Source organism: Argopecten irradians, chromosome 5 (genome assembly GCF_041381155.1).
Source record: "Argopecten irradians isolate NY chromosome 5, Ai_NY, whole genome shotgun sequence".
NCBI lineage: Eukaryota > Metazoa > Mollusca > Bivalvia > Pectinida > Pectinidae > Argopecten > Argopecten irradians.
Genome location: NC_091138.1, coordinates 15,878,301 through 15,904,854, shown reverse-complemented (window position 1 = coordinate 15,904,854; position 26,554 = coordinate 15,878,301). Strand labels below are relative to the sequence as shown.

General features: G+C 36.3%; 2 protein-coding genes and 1 pseudogene across 4 annotated transcripts; 2 read left to right on the top strand and 1 right to left on the bottom strand.

The window, feature by feature from the left end:
• Positions 1-2: 2 nt before the first annotated feature.
• On the bottom strand, positions 3-7,960 carry LOC138322991 (DNA polymerase subunit gamma-2-like). 3 transcript variants are annotated; one of them, XM_069267280.1, is made up of 10 exons: positions 7,813-7,960; positions 6,055-6,228; positions 5,501-5,562; positions 5,266-5,407; positions 4,139-4,244; positions 3,426-3,599; positions 2,634-2,771; positions 1,832-2,004; positions 1,396-1,492; positions 3-907 (listed from the first exon to the last, which is right to left on the bottom strand). In XM_069267280.1, exons 2-10 carry the CDS (start codon positions 6,195-6,197, stop codon positions 845-847), a joined length of 1,098 nt encoding a protein of 365 aa, XP_069123381.1. In that variant the 5' UTR covers positions 6,198-6,228; positions 7,813-7,960; the 3' UTR covers positions 3-844. The 3 variants fall into 3 exon arrangements, with proteins under 3 accessions (XP_069123381.1, XP_069123380.1, XP_069123378.1); XM_069267279.1 differs by lacking the exon at positions 7,813-7,960 and adding an exon at positions 7,770-7,802; XM_069267277.1 differs by lacking the exon at positions 7,813-7,960 and having other exon boundaries at positions 6,055-7,731.
• Positions 7,833-14,445, top strand: LOC138322993 (small ribosomal subunit protein uS2-like). Its single transcript, XM_069267284.1, has 6 exons — positions 7,833-7,938; positions 10,042-10,207; positions 12,848-13,053; positions 13,175-13,333; positions 13,609-13,737; positions 14,004-14,445. Exons 2-6 carry the CDS (start codon positions 10,075-10,077, stop codon positions 14,325-14,327), a joined length of 951 nt encoding a protein of 316 aa, XP_069123385.1. The 5' UTR covers positions 7,833-7,938; positions 10,042-10,074; the 3' UTR covers positions 14,328-14,445.
• A 3,417-nt stretch (positions 14,446-17,862) lies between these two features.
• LOC138324513 (heat shock 70 kDa protein 12B-like) lies at positions 17,863-24,639 on the top strand (annotated as a pseudogene).
• Positions 24,640-26,554: the final 1,915 nt, after the last annotated feature.

Genomic DNA, 26,554 nt, shown 5'->3' with positions numbered 1-26,554 from the left:
GATTGTGTTTGGTTGTTTAAATGTTTATTTGTTAAAAGTATACACTACCTGAACATTTTCAGGTATATGTGTTTAGGTCAAATTTAACAGGATGATTTACCTTGCCTCAAGATCCAAATTAATGTTCTGACTTGCACAACAAATATACCAACATCTAAAACTCAACATGAGAAAGTACAAAATTCTGAAATAGAAAAAAAATTGTGTGCATATGATTGGATTTAAATCTTCTGACTAGAAATACTGAAATGCTTATGGCTTCATCATATACACTCAACACCTTTGTATTGACTCTTCAGACAATTAGACAATAAGAGTGATAATATGGTTACATCACAGTCAGAAGAGAAAATATTTTGTTCCAGCTATTTCATATTTTGTCCATAGTGAATTAATTACCATAGTCTAGATACCATGGTCCATATTGAGCTGGTAATACACTAGATATATACATATGTATAATGAACAGGTTTCCAGTGAGCTGGGAATACATAGTGTCCAAGTAAGTCCTGGTAATGTTACTTGACATACCTGGTATAGCAGGTCAACTCTGAGATGGTGATATAACTTGGACACTAGATGTGAAATGATCCACAGTGTCAGAGCTGAGCAATGTTCTTTTAACTACTGATATACTAGATACAAAGTCATCTAGTCATAGTACTAAAATTATTACTTCAGTACATCATTAGCATCTTAATGTTCCTGCTTTTTTCATCTGTAATTTTCCATTCTGTAGTGACCAGCACATACAAATATCCCAATCCCAATCTGTTCCAGACTTTTGTGTTTACAGTAAGGCAATGTCTTATATCTGTCAGGAAGACTTTACTATTCGTTCCTGTCAGCTTGACCCAGCCACACGCTTCTGTACAAATTCTGCCAACTGGGAGATATGAACTTGCTCCTAAAATCAAGTACAAAAGTCTGGTTCACTAACTTGGAAATCCTAATATTGTCTTATATCATTTGAGCATCAAAATATTACTTTCGTTGATACAATATATAGATCAGATCTGCTATTAATCCAAAGATTATATTGTTTTTGATCATACAAATATAGAAGTCTTCTTCCAGTATTTACAAAAGTTTTAATACAATACTGCTAACCAATTCTTTCGCAACAATTCAAAATGTTCACAGCAATTTAACTTCGTAATTGAGTCCCCTTAAGTTCTACTTTTCTTGAATTTGAAACATGTTTGCAGCAACTTATTTGAAGTAAGATACACAAAATATTATATTGCAAGTAGCAGTGTCATGATTGTGTGGACAACTTGTACTCAGCATATGATGATGAAGACCAGAATACGTAATATAAAAGATACCAAATATCTGTTATATCATTAACACACATGTACAGCTAACCAGAGTAATATTTGAAATATGAGTTACCTTGATGGTAGTGTGCCTACTGCGCACCTCGACCACTCCATCCTTCAGTACGGTATCACTGAGTACAGCTGTGTAAGGTATACCCATCTCATCATTCCTGTAATATATAGCATTAGTCTATAGAAATATAGTATCACTTGAATCAACCAGGAGATTTGAATATCCATCTTATCAGTTCTGTAATATATATGATTATACTTTGTATATGATTGTGTAAATTGAGCGGGTCGGTGTGGCATGTATATAGTGTTAAATAACTTTCTGTCACTCAGCTGACGAAAAATGCTCTTTGGTTCAGTCGGTAGAGCCGAAGATTTTCACACTGGAGACCTGGGTTTGATTCCTGGTGAGGCACTCAAAAGGAATGGGTATTTTTCCTTAGTTCTTCTACATCTTAATTATGATGCTAATGAAGTCCTGAAGAATGTATACTTACTGTGAGAACTTGATGTCCAATGATGAGCCAGCTCCCTGATTCAATGTTATTATGCCAGTATTTCGCAAATTTTTCGCAACATTAGCAGCTAACTGGTGAAGTATGTTGGTTTCGTTACCTTGGTAACAGACAGCTATCTTGTAAGGAGTAAGTCTAAGGTTTAGTTGCAGGCACTGAAAAGAATAAAATGGGCAGAATAACTAACACAACTCTCACCTTGTCATAGTGTTATGTTGTATGGGCCAGTCTAGTATTATTGGGAAAAAGTACACTTACAGCAAACTTTAGGTATACATGTACAGTAAACAATCTAAAAGCAATTTCAATATTCATCGACCAAATAAGGTTATTGACATTTATGGATAAATATGCACTTCGCTCAAATCCTTAAACTCATCTCTATTTCCTCTACAAAAAGTGTAAATACAGGATAGATTTTCTTATCTAAATGATAGTACATGGGGAGTCAAGAGAGCTTTCCCTCAACCTGAACTACTACCGTTTTTCACCACAAATAAGACCCTGCACCCAGGGAAGAATTAAAGGTCAAAAGTGGTGGGGGGTCTTATATGGGGACAACTAGCCTGATCACACTGATCTACGAGGACGTCATTTTGGATTATTGAATGTCCTGTCGTGTCAATGTTGCAGGCCTAACAGTCATAAGACAGATGGATAATAGCAAGGTATTTTAACATTGATAATAATAATAAAGGCATATAAGTCAATTTAAATAAAATCTTATGATAAATTAAAATATAAATATATAAACAATACCAGTATGAGATATAATATAACTCACCATAGGCTCATTCAGGCTATTTTTAGACGATCCAGGGTTACTCGAACAAGCATCTAATAAAAGAGCCAGAAATCCCTGCTCCAAGACCGCATTACATTGAATAACACTTGGTAAATTTCTCTTCTTACCATTGAAAAACTATAAAAGATTAAACATCACCATAAGAAAATGAAAGTGGACCACTAAGGATAGCGCAGTCTTATTAGTTTTTATACTGCTGTATCAAATCCAACATGCAGGGCATTGTATAAAGTGGTCACTGTCTAACACTGAGAAAGCCATCCTCGGTACTCCAGGGGTTCCGATCACTTAAGATCTCTACACCCCTTGACTATCTCATAATAAAATAGGAGGCAACAGAACAGGTAATTTAGTCGTTTGATATACATCAAAAGAGCTGTATTACAGTACATTGGTTGGCTGTGTGGATCTGAAGTTGAACGTCGCTCTTTATAGTCTTCAAAGAAAATCTTTGGTTCAGCTGTTTTTCGCTGAGCTGCCTCCAATTTTACCTTGAGATAGTCCAGGGTTGTAGAGATCGTTAGTGATTGGAAACCCTGGAGTTTCAAGGATGTGAGAAAGCATGTCTTATTTAATATCACAATATCAAATCATAGATTAAATAAGGTAGCGGGCTATACCTATTTAGCATCTATATAAATAATTTCCTGTGAGGTTCCTACAGTTTCTGTTTGTCTAAAGCAGTGTGTGTATATTAACCATGTATAACTCTAGGTTGAAAAAAGATTATGGAATGTAAGAAATGGTTTCAAATTTATTATAATGACATACTTGATGTTCTGATAATAATGTTTTCCTGAAGGGCTGTAGGGGTTTGTTGCCTAAACTTGTCACTGTTTCCACTTCATCCAAACCCCAGGGAAAGGAGTACTGTATCTTAACATGATGTCCAGCTTCTGTCTTCACTATATCAGTTGCTGAAAAATTTGCTGGATTTCCAGAGAACTGGTAAAATAAAACAAATTTACAGATACTATTAAAAGTATATATCATGTATTGGAAAAACATAATAGCCTGAAAATAGTCAAGATAATGAACAATTCAAAGTAATTAGGTACAAAAAATAACATAAAAACAGAGTTCACTAGGGACAGAGTTCTACTACATGTAATATAAAGAATATAAATACTGTATTTGATCCAATAAGCACTCCCATCTCTATCAGCACCCCTCCCCCTCTTTCTTGGACCTCAATTTCACTTACTTCGAATTAAATGCAGACTGAAAATATTTAAAACGGTATTGGTTTCCTTTAGGATTTCTTTTGCAAATTGAGAAATATTTATAATTAAGGATTTCTTTTGCAAATTGAGAAATATTTATAATTAAGGATTTCTTTTGTAAATTGAGAAATATTCATAATTAAGGATTTCTTTTGAAAATTGAGAAATATTTGTAATAAAGGATTTCTTTTGCAAATTGAGAAATATTAATAATTAGAGTATTTAGAGAGCATTTTATTGATAATTAATCATACTCTTTACCTGTTTCCACCACTTGAGTCGAGTTCTGATGGCCATTTCCATCATAGGGGTGACTGAAGTGGCCTGACAGAAATGTTGCATCACAAAACTTGTCTTTGAAATTGAGCTGAAATCAAACACACGATATACTGGTTATCAGGTTTGATAATCATGTTTTTTCTAAAACAAAATCATCATTACACCAAAACTGGTTTGGTTTGTCCGATTAATGTCCTATTAAAACCCAGGGTCATTTAATGACATGCCAGGCTTAGATGGAGGAGGAAAACCAGAGTACCGGAGAAAAACAACCCACCAGTGATCAGTGCCTGGCAACTGCTCATAAACTCACAACCCAGAGGTAGATAGTTTGTGGTTATATATTGGGACATCTTAACCATTCAGAACACAGTGGCCCCACACCACAATTAAATTTAATAGTCATGCACAGGAAGGCTTAAGTCGGTAAAAATGGTGTTGATATAAAATTTCCCATCAAATCGCTCTGCATGCGAAGAAATTGATTTATATAGGAATCCTAAAACATCCTCCCCACTGGCTATGTCTGTGTTGACATTTTCATGCAGCCTCGCTTTCAAAGAGTTTGGTGAATTAATTATTAGCACTGTTGTAAATTTACATGGGCCTTTCCCATAATTTCAATGGTCTAAACTGGACAACGTAAGCGAAAATTGACCATCATCTAGATATGTAAGGACTTTTGGAAGGCCAAAAAACGCATTTAGACTGGTTTTCTTTGCCCAACTATTTACTTTAAGTCTTCTGTAAAATTTTATGAATATACCTTGTATGCTTCAAACCCAGAAATCTTATACAATGAATGCACAAACTGCATTAACAAATATAACAAATGTGCATTAACAATATGGTGGTATATCAACTTGAAGTATTGTAATCAGCTACATTATACACATTCAGAGTTCTGTGTTCTAGATATACATTCATAAGTAGTGTTACGGTTTTGTTTGTTTCATTAATTAACATCCTATTAACAGCCAGGGTCATGTAAGAAAGTTCTCCCATGTATGCGGTGTGTTTTCTGTATGAAGAGCAGGTGTGTGTACACGAATTAACCGCAGTGTTACGGGTAGTTGTCAACATTGTACTGAAGAACATCATGAGCTCACTTAAACAAAAACTTGTTACTGTTGTTGTCTTGGTAGCTGTTGTCTGTTGGTTTGTGTACATAGTTACGAGTCTGTGCAATGGAGAAGGGAAGATTCCACTCCAGATTTTTGGAAATTTCTAGAAAGTAGTCCCATGTTGGATCTGAAAGAAAAAAGAGAAAAATGTTAGTATGGTAAAGGAAGACATTTTAATCTTGTTTTATTAAAACTTCATTCTATAAAGTGTAAAGTTTACCTTGGCTGTAAGTACACTCTGTAGGGAAAGTGTTCTCCTGAGCCGTCATTACCCAATCCCACCTGTCATTAAAAAAATAATTGTATTGTTTGGTTGTACATGTATTCTGTATTAAACGACACGTAATAGTTTTGTCAGTAAACATCCATAAACAAATAATTATCAACGTAGCAGCATATTCACGAATTTAATACCTCATGAAACTTTTCACAAAGCATGGTTTTACATGACGCTCTCAACGGCTACAAAAAAATATTCACGAAAATTTAACACTGCAAAATGTTGGTGTACAGATACAGTAGAACAAAATTTCTCCAAATTGCAAAACCATGAAAAATGTATGAAGCATGGAAACACAAAATCGTGTGAACATAAGCTGGTTTACAGTAATTATTTGTGATCATGTCATTGAAGAATAAAAACATTCCTTGGAAAGCAAAAAACAGGCCATACAGCAAAAATAAGTTGGTTTAAATGGTATCAACTCTAACAGATTGCAGTAACGGTAACAGCCCACGAAGGGAAGTAACTCTATTAGATAAGAATGTACTGACCAGCATTGTGTTATATTCCTCCTCAGCAGTGTGCCAGCTGGTCCGTAGGTATAGGTAGGTGTGGCAGTGTCCTGCTTCACTAACTGTACAAACCCTCTTCTCCTCAACAAAGCTATTATTTTGGTAAGTAATTCATTACTCATTTTTGAAGCTGTTTTCCTGTCTAAACCATTACTGTTATCAAATACAACAACAATTTCAATCAAAATGCATTCTTTAGTATACAGACAAGCTAGATGTAACATAAACAGAAAGTATACAAAAGCAAAATGTATTTATTTTTCATTTGCAGCTTTAGCAAAAACATATAGAGACACATCAAATAAAAGACTTGAAAGAAATATTCTAGTTTATAAGCTTAAACATTAGTCTTATTGCATCTCATCAAGTCTGGTTGCTACATAATTCACATGTTTCAACTGGCAAATTTAAAATGTGTTAGTAATTAAGCCAGAGGCACCTAACATTAATTTGCATTTTCCCTCTTCTGACAAAAAAAAATTGGTGACCAGCATGCAATTTTTTCAACTGCACCTCCAGGTATTTGGTAATTGACAGTCTGGCATGTCTTTGAGGTCAACAATTTGAGGAAGGAGGGAAGGGTGTAGCTGGACTAGGTTGATCATCAATGACCATGTACATGTTGCTCAATCAGTTGAGCATCCAGCAAGAGTTCAGAGGTTGATCCTCCATACTGGTGAATCGAACCATTGGTCTGGCTGATACAATAATTACCTCTCTTATAACATGTGTTGTACGTACATCAAATCCTCGGGAAAAGCATAATTATCTTACTATAAAACTATATAAGTACATGTGTAGAAGAACAAGGAAAAATACATAAGATTCTGACCAGGAATCAAATCTGGGTCTCCGGTGTGAAAAACTATGGCTCTACATGTACCAACTAAGCCATTTAAAGAAGCATGCCCCATCAGCTGTGTTACAAAAGCCTATTTAACATGTATACTTATGTACAAACCGCACCAATGCAATCCGCACCTTTTACACGGTACTGGTTTTTTTCGATCAGGAATTGAACCTGGGTAGCCTGGTGTGGAAAACTATGGCTCTTATATGGGACTTAGCCAAATACTGGTATACACATCAGTGTACCAAAGTTAAACGATATCAAACAGGGCCAGAATGGGTGACTGTTTAAATATAAAGATGTACTGCAGTATTCACTATTCAGTTTACTACTTGTTAACACGTTCAGCACTAAAAGTTAAAGATGCTCCACCGCCGACAAAGCATAAATGATATTCATTAGTTGAACAATAATTGGTGTTTGATCATGTATATATATGTCTAATTGACACAAAAAAATCATATAAAATGCTTTATTTCGCCTTTGATGCATGCGCAGTCAGTACTTCCTTCCATATAGGATATAGTGACACGGAATTTTTTCGGGATGCAATTAATTATTTTTCATATCTTTAACTTGAAGTAAAATTAGAAGCTCAAACTTTTCAATGGTGGTAATGGTGTAAAGTAAGTAACTTTTGTAACTGAAGAAAAATATTTAATCGTCTGTTCCTGTTTTTAATAGTGAAAAAATGCCATTTGTCAGCGATGGTGCATCTTTAAACAGGTTTTATAGTTGTTTTACATATTATGACTATATCCGCGCTAGAATTAAACTCTCCTAAATGATTTAATACATAATTATAATAAAAGATAGAAATTTCGTGGTTTATTTTCTGTAATACCTATCTTTCATGGAACCAATGCGTGTTGCCAGATCATACTTACCGCTGTTATCAAAACGAAAGTAGACTGCCACTTCCGGTTTATCCGTGCAGCGGAAGGTGTAAACCCCGAATGTAGCACGTTGTACTTCCTTTTCACATCGGCTCCATTTGGCGTCAAACGCATAACGTGAGGCTCCTCTTGTTTTAACAATTTGAGTCATATTTCCTCCATTATCATAGTATTATCGGTCGAAATGTTCTCAAATATCATTTTTCTTCAAAACATACACGTCTAAAACATTATTTAATCCCGAATTATATTTATTTCCATGTGATTATAGGACGACCCGTCGTCAGTACCTTGCTACATTTGCCTCGTTGTTGACATGGTGGTTGTTAAATAATAATAGAAATAAAGATACCTGTTAAGTTATGTCTGAAAGAACAACGTGTGTTGTATTTTAGAAACACATTTTTTCGGTTTAATTTTCCTCTGAATGACAAAATTTGAAGATTAAGAAAAGGAATTCTACGACTGAAAAAGAGAGGACCGGGAAAGGGGGGGGGGGTGGATAGACCTACTTTCAGAACGTTGCCTTTTCCTAATCAAGAGACATTACATACACGTGTAATGTATGTAAATAGACGTGACCTTTCTTACCTACATATCTCGTCACTAGGAATAAGGCCCTGTGCTTCACTTAATATCGCTAACTTACTGTTAGGAAATTAACAACAAAGAAGTCGAATGTAAATAAACATACAGATTAGGCCTACCATCTTTAATATTTAACACATTGTCTTCTTTGTTGGATTACCCCATCCATATCTCATGTCGGTTCTTCTATGTGTCTGTTATATATATATTAGTGTGAACAACTTAAATCATTATACATAGCTTGTGTGGATTTCACACCCTATGCACAACTATAATATAGATAAAGCAATAAACAAAATGGCAGATTATCCATCTAAAATACATAGGCTGATTAAGATGATATAGATTGATACGCTTGAAGAAGGGCTTTGGCTTGCTGTTCGGTAACCAGTTGTTTTGTCCTAAATTTTGATATTTAATAAAATCACTTTGTGACTACTGAGGGTATTTCAGTATAGTTTTGTAACAGGAGAGAAGAAAATGTAGCGGCCAGACCAGGACTCGAACCTGGGACCCAGTCCAATCCCGCTGCACTCCCTCCTTTCTCGAAGTCTTCACTTCGCCCTCAAAGACATACGAGACCCTTCCAAACACAACCGTGGGTTATTTAGTTGGGCGCCAATTCTGTAACAGGAGAGGAGAAACTGTAGCGGTCAGACAGGGATTCGAACCCGGGACGATCTGAACACGGAGCCAAGTGCTCTACAGGCTGAGCTACCTGGTCACCAATGATTGACCCAGTCCAACCCAACTACGGTTTCATAAAGAAATTTTGACTGCAAAATGAGATTTAAAACAAAAAACCACCAGCTCTGCTGTTAGTACACTGGGCTCACGTTAGCTTTCCAATTTGCTTAGCAAAAGTTGCGAAAATGAGTTTGTTCTCTTAAGCTGATAAGAATTTCATTTAGCAAATTGTGCATTTGCATTTCTTAATGAAAAAATTAAATCACTTAGAAACACTAAATGTATTTAAATGCATCACTTGAAAAGCACATTACATACAAAACCCGATCATTCGTGGGACCACACTCCGTCGTGCGTTTCTTGACATTTCTTCAACATTAAAACATATATGTTACCGTAACTGATTAACTTATCAACTATTTTAGACTTACTATGAAAGCAACGTGACTGAAAAAAGAGGGTATACAGTGAAAGCATGTAAAGAAAAAGCAGTCGATAAGCGACGGGGGAAAGTGGATTGAAATTCAGTTTTGCATAAAAATATCGATGATGTTGGAGCTCATGTCAGCGTGATTGTATTTTGGTCGAGTGAAGAAAAACTTCAGCATTTTTTTTGCGAATTAGGATGAATTTATTTTTCGTAATTAGCCAGATAGATTCATTAATAACGAAAATGCGAATAGGTAGCGTGAACCCAGGTACATCTGGTATTAGAGGGAAAAAAAAGAAAGAAAAACGGAAAAACCTACCCCTACTTCTTTGCTTCATTCTCTTGCGCTAAATTTCTGTGGTAATCATGATTCTATAACCAGAATTGTCCCTGAATTAATCACCTCAATACATAATTAAAATGTAAGGTTGAATTCAAAATGTACACATGTACATGAGATATATTGTACATCATACACCTGACCAAAAAATAGCAGTATTTGTTTTAATTCATAGGTTGATCACCGTAACTCCTAGATCAACGCCACGATGTCCGGAGGCTTAGATGTACTTACCTTGAAAGAGGAAGATGTAACAAAATTTCTAGCATGTGGAACCCACCTTGGGGCTAACAATACTGACTTCCAGATGGAGCAGTACGTCTTCAAACGCAAAGCTGATGGTAAGTATACTTCTGGGATGATTATGTGGCTTCCTTCACTCTGTTATCAACAAATCCATTCACATGTAGTTTGCTAGATGTACTTTGTCTAATTTTATTTTAAATAGTATATACATACAAATTTTATCAAGGAAAATGCATTCTTGTGTACGGCTGGCCTAGATCAAGTGGGTCATATCAGGAAGGGATGAATGCAACATTAAACAAATCTTTTCCAAGCGAAATAATCTTTTGTTATTTTGATTTGGAAGAAGGATTTGACAAGTTTCTCAATTACCTTGATAACCTTCATTGTATCGCTTATTGTTATTTTAGAAGGGTTTGACCAGCTCTGTTGAAAACATGGTGCTGCATTTTAGCATTCATGTAATTATCATAATATTTAATGGATGATTTGGAATCGTTGGCAATATCACTTAATTTCTTTAATTAATTATCAGCTAGATATTAATATTATGAAAGGAATAGACAGGTATAGTATAAAACAAATAGCTTTTTCTGAATAGTGAAATATATGTATTATTTAAAGGCACATACAATTCAAAATATACTAGCGATTTCAGGATTACCTGTCTTCAGGCAATGGATTTATTCAATAAACAAGAGGAGATAATATTCATAATATAACATAGATAATGAAAATATGTATCTTAGAACTTGCTTATTTTGCTGTTTAGAATTAGTTTAAAAATACATTTTACAAACATTTTTTGTACTTTGCAATCTTTTGGATATTATTAAAATTAGGGCTGAAACGATTAGTAATTTTTGTATTCGATTATTCGGTCACATGTAATCGATTACTAATCGATTAATCGTTTGAATTGAAGGCAACTATATTGTTTCACTACTGACTACTGAAAACGTCCGCCATGTTTTGTCATCAACTAATAATAACACCTGCCGTATAATATGACAGAGGACATGCCTTATATAATATAAGCCTACCAACAAATAAGAATAGATTTATTGACAAAACAAACGTATTTTATCCCAAATAAGCTCTGAATTCCGTTCCTGTATTGTCTTCCGTAACATCGTTTAAATCAAGTCTGCTAACCCGCTGTTTTGACGTGACCTTCACACGTACGACTAATCAAACCAAATCTGGTCGCCACGGAGCGACATGACCAAATTTTCGTCAATGAACTTTTTTATTTCCGTGATCAAAAAAATGAAATAAATCAACAACTCTTATATTCAATTAGAATATGAACAAAAACATTCTTTTTATATGATAAACACATGCAATAGTAAATTTTAAATGTTCAAGATTACTGCTCCTTCCGCTCCCGAGCGTCCCGGCGGCGATTAGGCCTCCGTGACGTAACAACATGGAGTCGATCGCTAGTGAAAATTGGCGAACAGCGTGTTGCAAGCTTTCTCATGACATCCACTTTTTCATTGATTAATGACTTCCACAGAGACATAATTTAACAAGTATTTCTCACATCATATATGCTTTGTTGAGTTCAAAACATGTACATAAAGAGATGAAACTCCAGTCGGAATGGCTTACTCAGAAATCCATGATCTGTCAACGTGTTAAGTCAGCTTACAATGCACTGGCTATGCATGTTACGATTAACGATTAATAAAATCTTTAATCGATTATCAGCAATTAGCTTCATTAATCTAATCGCCTCCGATTATTCGACTAATCGTTTCAGCCCTAATTAAAATCTTTATCCACCATATGCATCCTGTGGACAGGACACCAAAATAATCCATTTCCACAAAGATAGATGTATATTTGTTTGTAATTTACATGAACTTGTCTGAATAAATTCTCACAAGAATATACTACATCCACTGCATTCTTGTGTACGGCTGGCCTAGATCAAGTGGGTCATATCAGGAAGGGATGAATGCAACATTAACTTTAAACAAGTCTTTAATAACAGTAACAGCATCAGTGCTGTTACTGATAAAAAGATTTATTGAACAAGTTTTACTTTCTACTCTTAAAGATGCTCCACCGCTGACAAATGGTATTTTTTCACTATAAAAACGGTAGCAGACGATTTAGTATTTTTCTTCAGTTACAAAAGTTACTTACTTTACACCATTACCACCATTTAAAAGTTTGAGCTTCTAATTTTACTTCAAGTTAAAAATTTGAAAAATAATTAATTGCATCCCGAAAAAATTCTGTGACACTATATCCTATATGGAATGAAGTACTGATTGCGCATGCACCAAAGGCGAAATAAATTATTTTATATTATTTTTTGTGTTAATTAGGCATATATATACACGATTAAACACCAATTATTGTTCAAATGATTAATATCATTTATGCTCTGTCGGCGGTGGAGCATTCTTTAAAGGTTGAATGAAATTTTATTGATTGATGATTGGATTGAGGTTTTATTTGTGTTTATAATTAAATACATTGAGCATGTATACTACATCCACTGCATTCTTGTGTACGGCTGGCCTAGATCAAGTGGGTCATATCAGGAAGGGATGAATGCAACATTAACTTTTAACAAATCCTTACTGCAGTAGTAATGGCATCAGTGCTGTCACTGCTAATGAATTGTTGAACAAATTTTACTATTGAATATGAATTATTTTGATTGATGAAAAATTCATTCACTGGATTGAGGAAAAAATAAATTTCTTGTGCTTCAACAGGTGTCCACATCATCAACTTAAGGAGGACATGGGAGAAGCTCCTCTTGGCAGCCCGTGCCATCGCTGCCATTGAGAACCCAGCTGATGTGTGCGTGATCTCTGCCAGGCCTTACGGTCAGAGGGCTGTCCTCAAGTTCGCATCTGCCACTGGTGCTACTCCCATTGCTGGACGATTCACACCTGGAACATTCACCAATCAGATCCAGGTAAAACTACAGAAAAGATTTTATATCTTCTATGATTGAATATGGTTTAAACTTGAAAACTATGATTACATTTGTGACATGGATATTGACAGTATGTATACAGTGTACTTGTCCGTTTTAGGCTGCTTTCCGTGAGCCCCGTCTCCTGGTCGTGACTGACCCACGAACTGACCACCAGCCCGTAACTGAGGCTTCCTATGTCAACATCCCAGTCATTGCTCTGTGCAACACTGACTCCCCACTCAGACATGTGGACATTGCCATCCCATGCAACAACAAGGTGAGGATGACTGTTTCAATTATCATTCACAATCATTAGTATATTATATTGACTAAAAGTGTGGTGGCACAGGTATTAAGCTTAGAAAAATTTAGTTAATTGATAAAGCTTTAAAAATAGTCTAAACAATTTTATGTACAAATACAGTAAAATCTCACATTCTGAAAGCTCAAAACTCAAGATCTTACCATTGTCCCGTGAACAGTATGATAAATAGAGCTGAATTTTGCTATTTAAGATCATGGTGGTATGAAAACATTCTTTGTTGATTGTAGGGACCCCAGTCTATTGGTCTGATGTGGTGGCTGTTGGCTCGTGAGGTTCTGCGACTACGAGGCACCATCAGCCGTGAACACCCATGGGAGGTCATGGTTGACTTGTACTTCTACAGGGATCCAGAGGAGGTGAGTATTCATTAATAAGGACCTTATTTATACCTCCTAGCTGCTATATAAATCTGTCAGTTTTGTAAGATTGTGATTATTATAATATAGACATAGATTGAATTCTTCAATATAATAAAACTTCAAAATACAAATTTTTACTTTCGCATATCGCATACATAGAAAGCTAAACAAAAGGAATTTGATTTCAAAATTGTGCAGTAACACGTTTGATCACAGTATATGCATGTAAACATACATTCTGAAGTTAATAATTAATTTTGTAGGCTGACAAGGAAGAGCAGGCCGTGGAGAAGGCTCCAGCAGCTAAGGACGAACAGGAACAATGGATAGAAAGCCAGGTTCCAATGCCTGCCCAGCCAGAGAGCATCAACGACTGGGCTGCCGAGGCTATCCCCGTCACTGCCCCAGCTTCTGCACCAGGCTTCGGCACTACTGATGATTGGTCTGCCTCAGCTACTCAGGACTGGTCTGCAGCCGCCCCAGGTGGTCCAACCAGTGGCACAGCCGCTAGTGTGGTTACCCAGTCTTCCACTGCTGCTCCTACCATGGAGGAGTGGGGAGGTACCGCAGCTGACAACTGGGGATAAGCACATGCTCCAATGTGTACGTTTACACTGGTCAGTAAAGTGGATTTTTCTACGGACACTGGTAGTGGATGTTTCTCTTGACAGAACATCGGCACAAAAATAAATTTGTGACAACTGATATATGTGTATGTTTTCTTTATGAAATTAATAGAACCCCTGGAGTATCGAGGATGAGGTAACGGTTCACACTAGTTTGCATTTGTAGTTATTCGAAATTAGGAAAGAAAATAACTAAATCACTACAATCATTACCCAAAACCAGTTTGACATATCCTAACGTTCATAAATGATTTGACGTTTTGCATCATACTATTTGTATGTGTAGTAAAAAACGTTCATCTTTCCTGTAAATGTTTCGTTTTGAATTGTCGGGGCATAAATGTGTTGCTTTATACAATAATATATTTCTTCCAAATTTGTGTGGAACTAAATTGGTAAGCGGCTGATTGAAACACAGGGACCTGGCACGATTTTTTTAAACTAACAGTATAATTATATACATATTATAGTATCAAGGGTATGAACTCGGCGGTCGAGGAAAACGGACCTATTTGTTTAAAACCGTGATTATTTTAATAAGTGGGTTCTATACAACATTGACAGATATCTTACCTTAAAGAGAAATAATTTATCTTTCCATCGAGTGCTTGATGAACAAAATTGGCCAAGTATTGACGAAGTTATGGCTTGATGAATCGGGGAAATTTACGAAAAATATGCTAGGTAGACATTTCCCTGTCCGGTCGAAATGTCGTCTCGGCTCTAATGGGCACCTCAAAAACCAAGCCATAATCACAAAATCTACGCTTTAGGTGGTAAACAGTACCCATAACTGTGGTCATCCACATTATCCTTTGGAGGTGTCATGACCCATACTATGTAGAAACTCCATTTAAACATCGTGTAGCTCACTTACTTTAACCGTCACCGCCATGTTCAATTGTTCATCGGAACGCTTCTCAACTTTACATATCGTGACTCAATGTTGTATAGAACCCATTTATTAAAATAATCACGGTTTAAAAAAAAATAGGTCCGTTTTTCTCGACCTCCGAGTTCATACACTTGATACTATAACATATATATATGTACACTGTATACTGTTGGTTAAAAATTTCGTGCCAGGTCCCCGTGGATTGAAATACATGTATTGGTATCGGTTAGCCTAGTTTCGACCTAGAATAGACAGTCTGACGTAAAAAATGTTATTTATAGAAATTCTCTGTTTTCTGTTGAATAAAAGTTATATTTCATCTTCGCACTCGTGAAAAATAAAAAAGTAGATCTATCCACCACACGATGAAATGGCGGTGTAGCTTTTCGGTACTGAATGCATGTACGCGTAACGTGGTACGGCCACCAAAACGAAAAAAAAACGTTAATTACAACAATACATACGTTAAGGTTCATGTAAAGGCTTTAACCAGTGATATTTTGCAAGCCTATAACTCATTACTGTGCTGCAATTGAACAAAACTAACTTCATTAGTTGTTGGTATGTACCGTGGCTAACTGTCAAGTCTTACTGTGGATATGTATTTTGTGAAGCTGCTTGTAAATTTCAGTAAAATAAGAGAAAAATGTATATTTCTGGAGAAGACATAGAACTCGTATGAATTGCATTGATGGCACCAAATAATCATGCCATCGTGTTCAGTAGTGACTATGCCAGGTACTCCAACAGTTTGTTTGGCAAAATCGGACCAGCGAATGCAAATGGCTGCTTTAAATGGCGGATCACAAATATAGCATATAAAAAGACATTTTAATTGATACAAGTGCTCTTATATACACTATAAGGTACTCTGAACATGACAAGAAGACTATTTACGAAAAAATAGTTAAAATGTGGACTTTGAGGCTCTTTCCGGAAATTTGCATTTTTCGCCCCAAACAGATCGGTTGAACTATTTTTTTCGTGAAGAGTCTTCTTGTCATGTTCAGAGTACCTTATGGTGTCTATAAGAACATTTGTATCAATTGAGATGGCTTCTTATATGCGATATTTGTGATCCGCCATTTATAGCAGCCATTTGCATTTACTACAGTAGGCTCCTGCGCTATTTGCTGGTCCGATTTTGCCAAACAAACTGTTGGAGTACCTGACATATTCACAACTGAACACTATGGCATGATTATTTGGTTCCATCAATGCAATTCACACGAGTTCTATGTCTTCTCCAGAAATATACATTTTTCTCATATTTCACTGAATTTTACAAGCAGCTTCACAAATTACATATCCACAGTAAGACTGACAGTTAGCCAGGGTACATACCAACAATTAATGAAATTAGTTCTGTTCAATTGCAGCACAGTAATGAGTTTTAGGCTTGCAAAATATCACTGTTTAAAGCCTTTACATGAACCTTAACGTGTATAAATAGCTGTGTGACACTCGCTAAAGGATAAATTTTCGTTTGTTGATAGATACTATCAAGTGTATATAAACAATGCACAGTGAACAATCGCCGATAATGTTATTGTTATCACTAGCGATATACTGTACAACCAAATTATCAACTGTACAATATAGTGCAATGCAACCAGGAAGACGGCCAAGGACTCACTGAAACCACGAAATGAAAGGTAACAATATTTCGCCGTATTACTTAGCTATTTGAAATATTCGGTCGTTTCTAATGGCCTAGTGGCATGAATGGAAAAGTATCCATCCACGTTAACAAAATAACAGCGAGCAATATAATAGTATTCGGAACATAATGACGTCCCCTGGACAAAGGAACTCCGCAATAAGTTTGCCAGTTTTCCTCAATCTAAGAATCTCCTTTCGATTTGGAGCTGTTCATGTATCCCTACCGGAGAGTAGTAGTACAATCTTCAAAAGTTTGTGCAAAGAAAATAAAGACAAAAACTCTCAGACTCCTGTGGCACAGAAGGCAGTTGATCAAGGAAGATGCCAAAGACTTAATCTCAAGTGACTCGTAGAAGGTTAAATGAGGTGTTTTATCGCGTCCGGGGAGTAAGTAATTTGTAGTAGTGTGATGGTAAATGTTTTTGTGCTCAGACTATGTTGTTTTAGCAGATCGACATACCATCCACAATTGTTCCGATATATGTTTCATAGACTGCAGAGGAGGAAATTGCAGGGAAAGGTCTACAAGAAAGGCGTACTGGTGTCCAAAGTTCACATTTGTTTTAAAGTATTTATTAAACTATGATAGAAGATAGGATTTTGACAGAAAGTTATTTTTTTGTATACTAGTGGGTTTACTGCCTTATATAAGCTAGTGATTTCTACATCATGTAAGCTAGTGGTTTTCTTCGTCTTGTTTCAGACAGATTGGTGTTCTAAAGGCACGTATAAACATCCTTCTAAATGAAGTAAATTGGATATTGGTAGCATTTTTTTACGTGAAGTAATGTAACAGACAATTCCTTTACAAATTACCAGGGAGAGTTTGCATTCATAGTGAACTTACAGGATTGGGAAGGTTGTTGTATAGGTAACTCCGCCCTATATTTTGACAATATCATATATTTACATCAAGATATTTTCCTTTCTTGTCTCCTCAAGTTTTTGACAATAAAATGCCAAACACGACTTTGTTTTCTGCAGGAATGTTTTACTTGCATGCACACAAAAATGGCTGACGATATCGTTTTGCCTGCAGCTGTGGTGGCAATAGACTTTGGAACGTCATATTCCGGGTATGCATTTTCCTTCAGGAGCGAGTTTAGGAAGAGCAAAGGAACCAGAGAGATCTTCCGCAACAGCTGGTCTTCTGGAATAGCGGGGAACCTTTCATTAAAAGCTCCCACCGTGGCCCTTTTTGATCCTAACATGGAATTTCATTCTTTTGGATACGAAGCACAGGAGAAGTTTTCTGAACTAACTGACTACAAAGAACACGAGAAATGGTACTATTTCAGCAAATTCAAAATGCAACTCTTTGAAAAAACGGTAGGTATGAAAATGCTTTGTTTTTTATTCGTTTTAAGTTGTTAATAATTTAAGATGACTTTCTTCTTTCCCTTTTGGTTTGGGTTTTATATTCGCCACGGAAAAAGAGGGGCGATAATGTAGGCGCGTATCGAGTGCGAAATAAGAGAGGCATGGTTATAATTCAAACGACTTCGGATTTATGTAAAGACGTATGTTTAAAATATGAAAGCGCTCTTTACTTTACAGCGCCGTCACAACAAGTATTCCTGTTAACACTCATTCACTCGATAGACAGGTTGGCTGATAGCTGATGTAGTACGCTGGTAACTGACGCAATAGATTAGATTTTAGTTGGCATGTTACGAAGGCGCTGATTGGCTGAAGCATTGGAAGCCAGACTGGTTGCACCTTCTGCCCGACTTTTCCGCTGCAAGCGTTTGGTGTGGAAACCAAATCAGATACGGCTGACAATAGATTATGTCTTGTCAAAATATATTCCGATCAGACACGGTTTTAACACATACCTGGGTGTTAGTAGGGGATGTTATTCTAGTTGTAGACGTCGAGTTTGAATGCATCACCTAAATACTTATAATTCAATTTGATTAATACAGTATGTATTTGCGCGACCCTCACAGGTAATGTTCTCGGAGGTTGGCGCATGCGCGGCGGTAGTTTACAACATGTCGGTTGAATTTAGCCGAGAAATTGTCAACACTAGATTCAAATGCACCTATCTGATTAAACTTGGTCTTGGTAATCGCCGACAAGCGCTTCCGACTGTTTAGCTCCGCCTCTACATTGAAGCGACAGCCAATGAGAGCCGCGCTTACACAGCTTATTGATTGTCGTTGGCAAACTGACTAGCTACCAATCAACGGAACCACCTACTAGACTGGCCGTCACACGTACGCTTATTGTAACGGCGCTGTAAGATAACGCGCGTTATCGTATATATTATCGATATGTTGACAAATGGCACAGCGTCCAAAGCAACTTCTTTCTTGCGAAGAAGTGCATTTCTATAAACTAGAATCCCCAATTTTTAGGTCATCTGTCCCGAAGGGTCAGGATGATCTATAGTCATCATGTTTCGTCCGTCGCCGTCCACCGTGCGTTAACTTTTCATATTTTGAACTTTTTCTCCAGTTCTACCAGTGCCATTTGGCTGCAACTTGCATGAAATGATCCTGACATGGTCCCGACAAAGTGTTGTTATTATTCAGGTCGATCCGAAATCCAAGATGACCGCCACAGCCGCCAACTTAAAAAACACATTTTGAATTTTGTCTCAAGTTCTTCGGTGCGATTTGGCTGAAACTTGCATGAAATGATCCTGACATAGTCTCGACAAAATGTTGTTATTATTCGGGTCGATCCGAAATCAAAGATGGCCGCCACAACCACTATCTTAAAAACACATTTTAATTTCTTCTCGAGTTCTTCGATGCGATTTGACTGAAACTTGCATGAAATGACCCTGAAATGGTCCCGATAAGTTGTTGTTATATCTCTGGTTGATCCCAAATCGTAGACGGTTACCATGACACTATTCACTATATCTAATTAATTTCCTTTACGGGTATTGCCAAGGTAGTCAGATGACCGTTAAGGCCCTTGGGCCTCTTGTTATGAAAACACCTTACTGTATCAGAATCGAAGTACCAAACGTTGGTATTTGATCAATGCGACATGGGCATCACCGACAGATAATTCATGCAGTTTAATGATTGTTCATCCAATTCAAACATCCTTGTCTTCGGTTGAGGTTTCGAATTCTCAAACACCTTTAGAGTGGAACTATTGTACGTGTCGACAGAAAGTCGTGGGGGGAATGATATTTTTGCAGGACCATGCTACGATCGCATTTTGTTTCGAAGTAAATGTGTGATCTGGTTTTTTTAATGTTTAGAAACTGTCGCGATATCTGAGGACAACAGACGAGTCTAGCAAATCTCTTCCTGCCATGGACAAATTCTCTGAGTGCATTGGCTGCCTAGTAAGAAAGGCTGTAAGCCAGATCAATGAAGTATCAGAGAAAGATATCACCTGGGTTCTCACGGTACCTGCTATCTGGAACGAACCAGCAAAACAGTTCATGAGGGAGGCGACTGTTAAGGTAAATTAATCAAATGATTGTGTCATCGAAAACTCTTTAGTCTAATAGATGACTATGCAAGTTTAAAAACATGTATTTTAGACTGATAAATATAATATATATAATATTATATTTCAAAGTTATTTTCCTTTGTAACAATACTGTATCCAAGGAAATGAACTGCCATTTTTCGTTTGCTCTGCTTGGATACCAGTACCATGACCGGCCCCTACATAGATCTATGTGAAGCACGTGAGTCCATACGCGTGTACTGGCAGCCTTTTAGACTGTATGAGTAATTTTAAAATGATACACATTCAATTCGACCCATCAGTAGTAAAATGATCATGTTTTCGGAAAATGCAAACATAAAAGATTCCAATAGTTTTGATTTCCTCGGTGTCGGCAACTTATGGCGACCTTCATCGTGAAGAGGGCCACAGACGTGTTTTGAGTGAACTCGTGTATTCTGGTACCATGGTAAAATACAAGCACATTATGCGACCTAAGAACACGCCGGACCGATTTAGTATTTGTATAGCTCTTTTATAGGCAGAGGGGGTGTCAGTGAGTTCAAGCTAATGTCTTCCTCTCGGGATCAGGAACGATGTATACATATGTCTTGCAACTGGTTAATGTGTTACTGCTGTTCTATCATAAGATTGCACGATTGTGTTACAGTACTAGTGTATCGACTCACTGTAGTAGATTACATCGCTACATGGTACATGTGAAGTGTCTATGTAACACGCATTGTGATTGGCTGAAGTGTGTATATAAATAAACGTTACAAAATGCAACCTATTTGTGCAATCGGGACGTTGTAAGTACGTCGAAACAATTACAAATGTTCATAGATAAACATCTGAAAAATTAATATTTGTAAAATAGAAGTATTACGCTGTAAAAATAAATAACGCTGATATATAGAATTCGCGCTGTAATATACATGACTGTTGGGTGTTTTTTTCCGTAGTACACCTAGCACATGTGACGAACTTGACTGACAGAGTTTCCTGAAATAGCTGTTGTAAATATATAAATAAGATGATTGAAAAAAAAAAAATCAAACATGGAAAGAGATAACACACAATCAGGTTATACTAGCTGTAGAAGAATACATAATACTGATTTAAACATGATAATACTGGTACCGTTAATGAATAAATATGAAGGTCAAGAAGAAAGTATCTGCTAAAACAACTGTTCAGTTTCATAATTATGGTAAGGTATATTTAAAATGTCAATTTAACTCTGAATTTGAACTTTATACTGAATAAAAAAGTGTGGAAGTACTAAAAATCGTCGATCGCCAAGCTGCCAACGCGTGCATATTATACATGTAAGTTACCGGTAAGATACATGTGTGTTTGCACATGTGTAACGTTACGTTACTATTTTAATCTCTCGCTAAAATTGCGCCAAAATTAGAAGCGGTTCAACCGATCACAGCCAAAATTAGAAGCAGTCCTCAACCGATCATATGTCGACATGTCAAAGCCACGAACCGATCTAAAAGTACGCGAAAGGGTAGTGAAAATGTACAATGATGGCATGGGGTGTCCTATGGAAATATATCTAAAGCGGCCGACGTTTGTAAATCCACCTGTCGGAAACATCGCAAAGTTGTGCGAGGAACAACATGGTTCTCTGCTTCCACGTGTTCGGTCTATCATGACACCAACAAAGGTCAGTGAAGAAGTTGTTAAATTCGTCGAATATCGGAAGAAAATGAGACCAAGCATGGCAGGCTAAAAAAACCCAGCTTTACTGTGCACACACGTTTTTCTCTTCTATTTTTAGATCAACTCAGCCAATCACAATGCGTGTTACATAGGCACTTCACCTGTAACATGTAGCGATGTAATCTACTACAGTGAGTCGATACACTAGTACTGTAACACAATCGTGCAATCTTATGATAGAACGGCAGTAACAAGTTTTATGAAAGTGGTAGTATCTACTCCAGCATTGCTCTCGGCATAAATGAGGTTGGATGACTGGTTTTCAGTGGTTTACCCGTTGAATGTATGCTCTGTCTTTGACAGCATGCTTCAGTCAGATAACACTATAAAAAGGGCAAAATTCGCACTAATATAAAGAGATACAATATATTTAAGAATACATGTATAATGTCGGTTCATTCGGTATACTCGTGTTGTGTCTGTAATAGTGCGAATCTTGTCCGCAGATTCCCCAAACATTCACACACAGAACGCTGTATACAGTGAAGATCGTCCTTTAATGGCCCAAGCTGTCAATAGGATGTTAAGCCTTATAATCTATGTATGTAAAGCAGCAGCCAATGCAAGGGCGCATGCATTTTAGTTGGATGACAATGTTTGTCTTACATTGTAGGCTGGGATAGACAAGGACAAATTGATGCTTGCCTTAGAACCGGAAGCTGCTGTTCTATACTGCCGGTATCTACCCAGTACATCCGGTGGCAAGGACGAGAATGATATTCTTAGTTTTCTCCATCATGGTGGACGGAACATGGTCCTGGACATCGGAGGCATGTGGTATTTCTTCACGTCTAAATTTCCTACTTAATTGGTTTATATGTGTCTAGTCTCAATATTTTCAGTTATGAAATAAATTTGTTTGATTTGTACTTATCCAGAAAATTTTGGAAATCATGAATTATGCAAAACTGAATGTCACTGTCATTTTCAGAGCATGACTAGTAAGTATTATGCTATTTAATTATATGAATTACTTGTTTCTTGTCACTATATGGTCACTCGGAAGATTTACGATTTTCGCGCATCATGCATTTTTCAATCATGATTATTCTTTTGTAGATAATCGAAAAAATGAGCAAACTAAAATTTGAAAAAACCAAATGATGTTATCAAACGAAATGGAATGAATTAACAATCCTGGTGTGTTGGCCAATGAAAAGCGACGTTGCAAATCAAATGGTACCATACGATACATTTAACGCAAATAAAAATGCTAATAGCAAACCGTTTGAATATCCACCGGTTTAAAATCCAAGAGCTAATCTTGATTTGATAAAAATATTTCTGTTTCAATATTATAAATTGCATTCCAGGTGGAACCGTTGACATTGCAGTGCATGAGGTATCTGGTAACGGGACGAAAGTTACCGAGATCTTACCGGCGTCTGGGGGCGACTAGGGTGGGGAGAGTGTTAATCGAAGCTTCTTTAACTATTTCATCGGGAAAGTTGGCGAAGAAAAAAGTAGAGACATAAAAATGAATCGAACATCTCATTGGATGAAACTGGAGGCTAACTTTGAGGAGAAAAAAAGAAAATTGACAACCACATCTGAGCGGGACATTCGACTCGATATACCACCTGTTATCATTATGGAAGCTCAGTTGAAAATCGATTTGTATTCTTCATTGAAAATGACATAAGCAATGACATTTTCAGGTCTTTCTTTGATTCAACAAACAACATCATCACACACATGAAGCATATACTGGACAGAGTCGTCGACATTGATTTAATTCTGATGGTTGGAGGTGGGGCTCAGTCTGACTATGTTTCAAACATGGTAAAACGAGAGTTTTCCTCTAAAACGGTTATAGTGCCCCCCAAAGCTGAAGTGGCTGTTATGGAAGGTGCAGTCTTGTTCGGATTTAAACCCTGGACTGTATCTGCCAGAATGTGTCGGTACACTTACGGTATTGGGTGCAACCAACCATTCAAAGTTGGGATTCATCGAGAGGAATATCGATCTGAAATAGACGGCAGAGACATGTGTGAGAATATTTTTGATAGACTGGTTACTGAAGGAGAGGTGTTAGAAATACACGAAAAACGCGTAGCTGAACAATATAGCTCGTCACACAGGAGTGAAAATAGAAAGCATATCATTGTTAACATTCCTTTTCATGCTTCCAGAGATAGATTATGTCAGTATGTGACTGATCAATCATGTGAAAAATTAGGAAACATAGAAATTCAACCCCCAACTTTTTATAAATGTAATTCATTTGAAAGCACTGTTGTATTTTTTGGCCCCTAATAACCTCGTAGCTTATTAAAAAACTTTGAAGTATATTTCAAAAGAGTTTTTTCACATTAGGGATTTATTGAATTCATTTGGCATATTTTGTATCGCTTTGTTTATAAACTATTATGATTATGATCATTCTGCATCAAGGGATACACAATAAATTGGATCACCATGTATATATATGTACAGTATATCATAACATGGCATTAATTGTTGCCTAGTTTTATTTCCCTTAACAAAGATACCAGTAAACGTTGGGGCAATATCTAAGCTCTAAGTAATAAAAAGTGTTTGTAAATTTTGAGGGTCAGTTGATACAACAGTTGATATACACTATAGAATGTGTAGAAATACTATTTATATCGTTACTTCGACTGTTGTCGTATAAATAATTGGCATAGTTGGGAATAGCACCCAATGGCGGGCAACGAATTGGTAAAATTATATTAAATGATTATTAGCTGATGAACTTACAGTCGCAAAGTCAGACCAGTGGCATTGCTAAGCCACACAGCTGAATATATGTTAAAAAAAGACCGACATCAATAGAAATGATATTGCCACCTACAGTGTTTCTATTTTTTTGATGTGCAGTGGCATTAGTGGTGATTAGTGGCTACATACATTGATATCCGAATACCTAAAGAAAAGTATAAGAAGACCTCATAAAAACAGCGATCCGGGGAACCAGTCAAACTGTGGGCTTTCTATATATATTTTTTATCTGAAAATGTTGTGATTACTATGGTCATCACCATGGATTGTATAAACACAGCGATCCGGGGAACCAGTCAAACTGTGGGCTTTCTATACCAGTCAAACTGTGGGCTTTCTATACCAGTCAAACTGTGGGCTTTCTATACCAGTCAAACTGTGGGCTTTCTATATATCTTTTTATCTGAAAATGTTGTGATTACTATGGTCATCACCATGGATTGTATAAACACAGCGATCCGGGGAACCAGTCAAACTGTGGGCTTTCTATATATCTTTTTATCTGAAAATGTTGTGATTACTATGGTCATCACCATGGATTGTATAAAAACAGCGATCCGGGGAACCAGTCAAACTGTGGGCTTTCTATATATCTTTTTATCTGAAAATGTTGTGATTACTATGGTCATCACCATGGATTGTATAAAAACAGCGATCCGGGGAACCAGTCAAACTGTGGGCTTTCTATATATCTTTTTATCTGAAAATGTTGTGATTACTATGGTCATCACCATGGATTGTATACATAGCGACAGATAGAACATACGTTAGACATCTAGATATTCAATTGATATAAAATCAATTTGGCAGTTTTTGCTAGATCTTCTTGAAATGTAGAAGTTGGAGGCATGGTGTTGCTGTATTTTTTTCTGAAAACTATACAACCACATTTGTTACTGTACTTAAAATTGCACATTTTAAAACTAGTTCTAACATATCGTCCCATTAGTGCAAGAAGGTGCCATATCGATTTTTGGCGAAAATGAGTTTTTGTTAGAATGTACCTTTATTATGTAAAAATATCAAAGTAATATTCTAATTATTAATTAATATAATTGTTAATTAGGTGCTATCTTTAGAAACCCAGGTATGTTTAGAGCAACAAGCTTCTATCTCGGTTAATGTTCGGGCAACAAGGTGCCATATCAGATATAGCCCTTTGTTGCTGGCAAGATATAATAGATTTTGGTTTCGTTTTAAAAGGCAATTATTTAGTAACTGATGTGACCCCATGTGGCTGAGCTATGGGGAATTTATTACTTTAATTCAATATCAACCTCTAGTGAATTAAAACAATGCTGTTATAAGAAATATTTCTTAACCTGAGAATCAATGAAGATAAGTACAATTAATTCATAATTATATATCTATTGACATTCATCTTTTAAATTACATCTTTAGTATTACATTATACATTATTTTTAAATGAATGTTTTTTATTTAAACGGTTTGTCCATCTGAAATCACTATTACATAATTAAATTGAACCAAACATCATTTACCCCATGGATAGCAAATATAATAACTCTCAAACTCTCATTATATTTCTCATAATTTTGTACATGATCTATACAATGGAACAAACCGTTATTTATACCAATATCGAAAATATCATATGATGATACGTAGATCGTGAATGGTCTGATGCCTCTGACTAAAGATCTCATCGATGATAATAGGAAAAATGAAGATTCTATTAAAACATTTCAAAATAACGAGTTATGTGGACATACAG